Source organism: Chrysemys picta, chromosome 6 (assembly GCF_011386835.1).
Source record: "Chrysemys picta bellii isolate R12L10 chromosome 6, ASM1138683v2, whole genome shotgun sequence".
Lineage (NCBI taxonomy): Eukaryota > Metazoa > Chordata > Testudines > Emydidae > Chrysemys > Chrysemys picta.
Genome location: NC_088796.1, coordinates 12,284,756 through 12,293,855, shown reverse-complemented (window position 1 = coordinate 12,293,855; position 9,100 = coordinate 12,284,756). Strand labels below are relative to the sequence as shown.

Here is a 9,100-nt window from a genome sequence, read left to right as displayed (position 1 = left end):
ATTGTAAAATTAACATATAATTTGGGAACCCCGATATGCACAGGTGCAACACTTACATTATAAAAAGCAACAGAGTCCTGTGGCACCTTATAGACTAACAGATGTATTGGAGCATAAGCTTTCGTGGGTGAATGCCCACTTCGTCAGACGCATCATGCATCTGACGAAGTCGGTATTCACTCACGAAAGCTTATGCTTCAATACATCTCTTAGTCTATAAGGTGCCACAGGACTCTTTGTTGCTTTTTACAGATCCAGACTAACATGGCTACCCCTCTGATACTTACATTATAGGAACTCTTTATAAAGATAAATGATTTATTAGCAAAGTTATACACACACTTAAACTTAACAAAGCGGATAGAGATAATACAGAAAGTACATCTGGATGGCGATACTTACACCCTGGAATGTTAACCATTATCTTTTTTATCACTGTCACTGTCCTCATCTTCCCCGGTGGTCATTATTCTGGCCCCTCCCAAGGTCTACATCTCTCTCCTTGGTACCCCTGGGATGTTACTTTTTATAGTAGGTTATGCTGACGTTACCATGTCCAATGTATATTCAATAGAGGTCCTTATTTGTATTTCCTCCCCTTAAGGTGTGAGTTTTCTATAGGTTAGTATATGTATGATGTTACCCTATTAGCACACACGTCAATTTGTGGACATGGCACCTTTGCGGTCGAACGTTCTGTCCGGAACCTTCCAGAAGCTGGTATCAGCTATGTTCTGTGCGTGGCTGATGTTGGTATTCTGGACAAAATTCCCCCCTTGCATGCTACTTTCCGTTCCCTATAACTCATGAGTTACTTAATTTCATCTATTCCAAAGGTTATAGGCCTCAAACCTCACACTATCTGCTAAAGCCAAATCTTACAGGATAAAAGCCTGTAGGTTCCTTGCATTGCTACTAAATATAATAAAGCAGAATAACAAAGCAATGAATATAATACAGGTAAGATGGCCCACTGGGCTACAAAGTGGAACCATGTGTTTAATCTGGAGCTGGGTTTTTTTACTTAAGAATGAGACTGAACCAGAAACACCAACCCAAGTAACTCTGAATTGTGAATTCAACGCCTCCCCATCACAGAGCCTCAGTGGATTACAGCTGAGGATGCCAAATTCAGGACAAACTGCTGAGAAATAGGGCAGACTCACCCCAAACTGGTGATTATTCTAACATTAGATTATACCAAGCCAGTAACAAAAGTAAACATCTGTCTCACCATACTGGTTAACAAGAAGCCAAAAATGCAGTCTCCTTAGGTATTCCAGCTCTTGACTCACCAGCCAGACACTGGACTCTATGATGAGTGGTTACTGAAAACAAATTTAATCAAATATAGAGTCCTAATCCATAGATGTTGACTTTTATTTTTTTCCATGGGTGTTCGACCCCCACTCCATCGTGAGCCCCGCCCGCACTCTGCCCCTTCCTCCTGTTGCCCCCCACCCACTGCTCTCCGCCCTCCCCAGAGCGCATCTGCCAAACAGCTGATCAGTGGCCCCGTGGAACAGCTGATAGGCATCCCTGCCAAACAGCTGATCAGTGGCACCACTGAGCAGCCATGGCTGATGGGTGCTGAGCACCCACCATTTTTTTTTCCCCGCGGGTGCTTGAGCCCTGGACCGCCCACAGAGTCGGTGCCTATGCTCTAATCCCAAGAGATCAGCCATTTGGCCAGGTCAATATATAACTCAGATCTTACCCGGTAATCACGCTGATGCCAATCCTTTAGTAACTAAAAACTAAAGGTTTAATAAAAAAAAGAAAAGAAGAAGAGAGTTAGTAATGGTTAATAGATCATATACATACAAATAATTGCAAAGTCCTTATATCAGGTTTGTAGCAGGCTTGTAAAGCCCCTCTGGTAACTTCCAAAAGATTGGAAGGTCCTGAGTCCATAGTTCAAAATGCTCCTTTTTGTTGTACATCCATAGAATCAGGACAGGAAAAGAGGCAAAATGGAGATATCTCAGGGGTCTTTTGTATCTTCTGCCATGTATCTGGAAATTTACTGTCTCAAACAAAGCTCACGGCCTTTGTTTGTGGAAAGTTACTGGCCCAAGATGGAGTCCAAGGTCACATGAGCATATCACATGTCCTTACATGGCTTGAAGACTCACAAGGCATGGCCATTGGCCCCTTGGAGTCTGAGGTATCCACAGGAAGAGCTATCTGGGTGGAATGAGAGCTAAGTGTTCTTGATGGGCCCTCAATACATAGCTGTCTAGCCTTAATGTAAATTTTACCAGGAATACAACACATGTGTATAATGTCGGTATATAGCCAATGTTCATAACTTCAAATACAAAGATGATACATGCATATAAACAGGGTATTCAGACTTAGCAAATCATAACATTTCCATTGACCAGGGGCGGCTCCAGGCACCAGCGTACCAAGCGCGGGCCTGGGGCGGCAGTCAGGCTGCCTTCGGCGGCATGCCTGGGGGAGGTCCGCCGGTCCCGCGGCTTCGGCGGCAATTCGGCGGCGCGTACGCCGAAGGCGTGGGACCGACGGACTTCCCACAGGCATGCCGCTGAATCCACGTTACCAGCGGACCGCCCGCAGGCGCGCCGCCGAAAGCCGCCTGACTGCCGGGCTTAGGGCATCAAAATACATAGAGCCGCCCCTGCCATCGACACCTTACATGACATACTTTGTACAAGATTTGTTGCAACTGTATAATAGTGGCAATATCAATAATATAAATGGTCATATTCAATCATACAGCATCATCCCCCTTATATAGCTGTCCCCGTCCTTTTGGTTCTAGGGAAGATTTTCTATTTTACTGCTCTACCTCAGAAAGGCAAGAGCTTCATGAGAATGGTTAGTCTAGTAAGATTTACACCATCCCCTGAGACCAATGGATCTTGGGCTATTTCAGCCATTTCTATGCCCAAATGCTTGCACCCACAAAAGCTAATCTCAACCTAGTACAGATCCGTCCAGCATCACCTCCTTCACCTATCTCCATGCATGACGCAGACCTAATGTTCTGGGTCAGCAGTTAATCAGCATTCCAATAACTCAGCCATTCTTACCGCTCTCTGTGTTATAGGAAATGAGTGTGTAAAGGCTTTAAGCAAGACAGCTTAATTCTAAAATGAAATCCATTATAATTACATCCATTTCATGATACACAAAAGAAAATCATCATCTTCAGAAAACAAAATGCAGTATTGTTTGTTTAGAAATGTCCCAAGGAGGATTTAGTTCACATATTTGGAGCAGAGCTGTGCAACTGCATTAGGAAGCCATGTTAGACGGCTGTTTTGTCATCACTGTTGCCTTCCTGTTTCTTTCCACTGCCAGGTAATAGACACGGTTGGCTTCTGGGTAAGTGACTTTGCAGAGTGGCAGCTTGTAGATGGCAGAGTTGTCTGTAGTTAGTAGCAGGAAGAGAAATGCAGAGAAGCAGAAAGACCAGGTGCAGGCTGGTAATCCAAACTGAAAGAAAAAGGATCTTGATCATTCCACTCACAATTTTGACCGTTCTATTTTCTTAATTCTTCAACCTTAGACAGATGCAAAGCAAAGAACCATGGAGCTTCAAAACAAGCCCGTTGTTAAATAGGTAGGGAGGGAGAAGTGTGTGTGTGTGTGTGTGTGTGTGTGTGTGTGTGTGTGCGCGCACGTGCACACAGACTGTAGCATACAGATTGTATGAATGGCTACAGAGCCTTAGGCTGCTGTTGACCAAATGGCTGCTCAGTGTCCAATGTGAAATGAGTGGGCTGTCTCATCCAGTTCCTAATAAACTCGTGTTCTCACGTTGTATCAAACTGGATTTATGGCTTATTACAACAATCTAACTCACTAACCCCCCATTTTGTCCTATGACTTCAGGAGTGCTAACAGGCCACTTCACCTTGAATGGACCCTTAGAATATGCGATAACTACTTATGCTAAACTGTCTATTTGAACTTGTATTTAGCGGTGATACTCTGAGCCCTGGTCTACACTCAGGGCCGGCTCCAGGCACCATCTAAGGAAGCAGGTGCTTGGGGCATCCAATACAAAGGAGCAACACTCCGTCCGCTATTGGGGTGGCACGGCCGGGTCTTCGGCGGTGGGTCCCTCAGTCCCTCTCTTCCTCTTTGAGCTGCAGCCGAAGTGCCGCCAATTGGCTTTTTTTTTTTTTTTTTTGCCGCTTGGGGCAGCAGAAAACCTGGAGCCGGACCTGTCTACACTACAAAATTACTTCGGTATACCTATGTTGCTCTGGGGTGTGAATAATCCAAGCCCCTGAACGACACTGTTATACCAACCTATGTGCCAGTGTAGACAGTGCTATGTCGGCGGGAGAACACCTTCTCTTGACATAGCTACTACCTTCCGTGGACGAGGATTAACTAAGCCAGTGGGAAAAGCTCTCTCCCGTTGGCTTAGAGGGCCTTCATTAAAGTGTTGTATCTGTGCCGATGCAGTGTTTAAGTGTAGACCTGCCCTGAGTACCTTTCCCAGACCTGAAGAAGAGCTCTGTGTAGCTCAAAAGCTTGTCTCTCACCAACAGAAGTTATTTCAATAAAAGATATTACCTCACCCACCTTGCCTCTCTAGTGTCCTATCTCATACTTGCTGGCAGCCTCAGAACAGTCCTGGGAACTGAAAATTAGAAAATAACACTAAAAAAAATACCTACCACAGAGAGGGAATTAGTAAGTGCTGCTCCCAGATAGGCACCAAAGAAGGCTGTGAAAAGGACAAAGGAAACTTCAGGTTAAAACGTGTTTGCTTGCAGCATTAGACAGCTGGCAAAAATTATACCACAATCCCAGATCCCCTGATTGCACCTCCTTATAGATACACAGACACACATCTTTGTTTTTTCAATGGATCAATGTCGGGCACAAATGTTTGGTATTCATAGATTTTAAAGGTTTGTCTATACGTACAAGGCTGCAGAAACCCAGCTGTACCGATACAGTGGCGCCGCTGCAGCGCGTCTGGTGAGGATGCTCTATGCCGATGGGAAAGAGCTCTCCCGTTGGCTTAAAAATACCCACCTCCGGAAGTGGCAGAAGCTATATTGGCGGGAGAAACTCTCCTGGCAACATAGTGCTGTGCCCACGAGTGCTTATGTCGCTGTCACTTATGTGGCTCAGGGGGTTGAATATTCGCACCCCTGAGTGACATAAGTTTTGCCAACATAGGCTGTAGTGTAGACATAGCCTAAGGCCAGAAGGGACCATTATGTTCATCTAGTCTGACTTCCTACATAACAGGCCATAGAGTGTCACCCAGTGATTCCTGCATCGTGCCCGTAACTTCTATTCATTGCTGATGGAGGACACATTCCTGTGCATACCTTGCATCTTGCCATGTTGTGTGTGAGCATGAAAGGGAGTTTACAGAATGAAAAACTGGTTTAAAACTGCTCTGTGTATGAATTTCTCCCAAATGGGATGGGGAGGTAGGCCTATAGATCTGCCCCTTCTCTCTATACCCCCTATAGATAAGGCTGATTGAAAATTTCCTCTTGAAAGTGTTTTCCAAAAGAAATTTGGGTTTTTGACTCAATTGATTTTTTTGTGACGAGCACCTGCTCTGTACGGGAAATTTCGACACTTCGTCGAAAAATGGAATGCCTAAAATCAGAAAAGTTTACAGTTTTCACTGAAAATGGAAATGTTTTCATTCAAAATGGCGCTGCTGTGCCTAATGGAAGCCATAGTGTGGGTGCCTTTTGCGCCCATTCTCCTCTCTCAGTGACTATGTCTTCCATGAAGTGTCATGACCCCTATGATGCACCTTCTCTCCTCACCAACATGGGAGAAAGTGGTGCCTCATGGGACATGTAGTCCAGGACATGTAGTCCTCTCCATAGAGGAGCATGAGAGCATGAGGCAACTAAACTACAATTCCCATGGGGCATGGTGGTGCCATTTTGAATTAAAATATTTCAGTTTTCGGCCAATATATATTTATTTGATATTTCACTGAAAAGTCAACATTTTCTGAGGAAAACCCCCTATTTTCTGACCAGCACTACCCATGGAGCATGCTGGGCATGGCTGTGGGAACAGGCTGCTGTGCAAACGCACCCTGTGCAGTGGGCGGCTTGGGATGAGATTGAACTTCCCTGAGCCATGGTCTCTCCCTGAGGTCTCTTTTCAGCGTGTGGATCTGCCCTCCCCCTGAAAAACATGGGCTGGTGCCCAAATGGCATATTTTAGCCCTAGTTAATCAATCATTCTCTGGGGTCACACACAGGGTGACCAGACAACAAATGTGAAAAATCGGGACGGGGGTGGGGGTGAGGGGTAATAGGCGCCTATATAAGAAAAAGACCCCAAAATCAGGACTGTCACTCTAGTCACACATTTAGCATCTTTCACAAGCACTAGGTGCATTTAAAATGAAGGATGGTAGCAGGCATACCGCAGGCAACTGCTAGCAAGTGGGTCTGCCATGTGGGAGCGTAGAACATGCCTCCTATTGCAATGCAGGAGAGGACGCTGTTGTAGCCCCAAAAGCCAGAGTAGATCTCAGCAAAGGGCGCTGCAGCAGTCAAGCCTGTAAAGGAAGGAAGACACATCAAGGGAAACTCGCGTTAAAAAAAAATCACTCATTATTAACCGAACTGGTTTCTTTCTCTTTGTTACTAGTGCTGACATTCAAAGCATTCAAACTTCTAATGGCCTGCCACCCTTTCTGCTGCATGTCTTTGCACTACACGTTGCTTAGGTAATTAAAATAGATTGATGATCAGTTTCACTTTCTGCTTCTTAAATATGAGCATAGGAGCTAAGGACGATCATGAATTCCATCTCCGACATCACCAGCTTAAAATCCAAAGGTGTCATTCTTTGACCAGCCTTCTCTAACACCAACATAGAGCAGTGTGGACATTTACAAAACCAAACTGCACTTCACACACAATTCTCCCCCCCCCCCCCCCAGGAGGGAGGGAGGTGGGGAGAGCTGAATCATATGCAAGATATTAGCCATGTCACTTAATGCACTACTGGAAGGTGTGCAGATACTACAATGGTGAGCAGGGCCGGCACCAGGCACCAGCTTGGCAAGCAGGTGCTTGGGGCGGCCACTCCGGAGAGGGGCGGCAGGTCCAGCTATTCGGTGGCAATTCGGCAGACAGTCCCTCACTCCCACCCAGAGCAAAGGACCTTCCGCCAAATTGCCGCCGCAGATCGTGATCGCGGCTTTTTTTTTTGGCTGCTTGGGGCGGCCAAAACCCTGGAGCCGGCCCTGGCGGTGAGGGTGGCATAAGAACCTACACAGAATACAATAGCATAGAATGTTGCAATATATGGGTTGCAAACTCTGCAGGAGGATTTTTAAAACCAACTGTTAATTGTTTTATTACCATTGGGTAGGGGAAAGGGAGAGTTGTGGCTGATGTTTGTAATTTTCGCCTTCGTTCCAAGGAAGCATTTCTGCTGATCACAGGTTTTCTGATCATCAAAGACCCGAGCATCCCCATGCCTCTTGCACGTGGGAACCCTTTCACAGTGCGCAACAACAACGGCTTTAATGAACCTACAAATTGATGAGCAATGTTACCTAATCTTCCATGCTGGTAGATGGCACTTTTTACATTAACTATCTACCATGTATGCCTATATATATGCCTATCTTTTATACAGAACTCTAGTAACAGGCTGGTGATTTGCCCCAGGGCAAAGTGAGTGTAAAAGGCTGTGAGCAGAGAGAGATATTTGATCTGGGAAGCTCAGGAGTCATCATCTATGCAAATTATAAGATAAGGGTGAGCCAAGCCCTAAGTCAGATTGTGTAGTCAGTGGGCTTCCATGCTGGTATAAGTGTGTGCACTAGCAAATGTTTTTGCAACATTGGGGCCTGACTTTTAGACATGCCACAATGACAAGAGGTAACAAACAATAAGGATGGGATGGGAGGAAAAACAAGGGTTAGAGCATGAAGATCACAGTTACTCAGTTCAGGTGTGTGCATCTCTTGACGGTTCAATTAACCATTTATTAAACTAATGGTCACTGGTGTTGATGTAACACACATGCTTTATACTGCCGCATTTGGCTTTGGCACAAAGAAAGGGAGAGAAGCAATGGGGAGGGAACATGGCTCTTAGCTGGATACTGTATCTGCACTTGTGCACAGAGCAGGGCAGGGCAACTCATGGGGTCTGAGGGCCTGAGTCGAATGTCTACACTGCAATTAAGCAGCCCCTTAGCCCGAGCCCAAGTCAGCTGACACGGGCCCGCTGTTTTTAATCGCAGTGTGGACATACCCCAAGAGGAGCAGTCTGCAATTGACCCAAGGGCTGGAATGCTGCTAGCTGTGGGGATCCCCAGACTTTGTTTGCTGGCAGGGTTCTGAAGTGTTTGAAAGAACCAAGCTGGTGCATTTTTTCTCAATCTCGAAGAGGCCAGGCGACACACCCGACAGTACCATGAGTAAGACTGAGAAGTCAGCTCAGCGAGAAGATCAGAGGGGAATGTGTTTTGATGTGTGTGTGATGAAGTATAAAAGTATAACTGTTGTGTTGAAACCTTATAGGTGCAACAGCATGAGTACAGCTCCTGAAGATGCCGTGCACACCCTAGCTGCAATGGAGAGGCACCCTTAGGCTGAGGAAGCTAGCATTAATGTCCAGGCATCAGCATGGGAGTAATGGGGTCAGAGTTCTGCGACAGGGTGTGGGCTAGGGTTGCCAACTTCCTAACCGAACACCCTTGCCCCGCCCCTTCTCCAAGACCCCGCCCTGCTCACTCCATCTTCCCTCCTCCCTCTGTCACTCATGCTCCTCCACCCTCACTTGCTCATTTTCACCGGGCTGGGGAGCGTCCCTTTTCGACCGGGTGTTCTGTTGAAAATTGGACGCCTGGCAACCCTAGTTCGGGCACTAGCACTAGAAGGTGGGGTTAGGGTTGGGGATGGGCGAGGGAGTCATTGTTAGGGCTGGCATGTCAGTACTGGGATTAGGGTGAAGATGTCAGCACTAGGATTGGGCATTATAGGCACACAGAGCCCTCTAGCAGCTAGGATGTGCATTGCATACACCCACCCTCACACCCACACCCCTCTAGTGGCTGGCATGATTATTACAAACACACAGAATTCTCTACCCCTCTAGCGTGT

General features: G+C 46.3%; 1 protein-coding gene across 2 annotated transcripts in view; it reads right to left on the bottom strand.

Moving 5' to 3' along the window:
- Nucleotides 1–326: 326 nt before the first annotated feature.
- SLC14A2 (solute carrier family 14 member 2) overlaps nt 327–9,100 on the bottom strand; it is a 407,766-nt gene continuing 398,992 nt past the window's right edge. For both annotated transcript variants that reach the window (XM_042850712.2, XM_065549949.1), the window contains 3 exons: nt 6,401–6,535; nt 4,662–4,711; nt 327–3,465 (listed from right to left, as the gene is read on the bottom strand). In XM_042850712.2, coding sequence (XP_042706646.2) covers nt 3,265–3,465; nt 4,662–4,711; nt 6,401–6,535 — 386 coding nt within the window. In that variant the 3' untranslated portion in view covers nt 327–3,264. The remainder of the gene's footprint in view (nt 3,466–4,661; nt 4,712–6,400; nt 6,536–9,100) is intronic.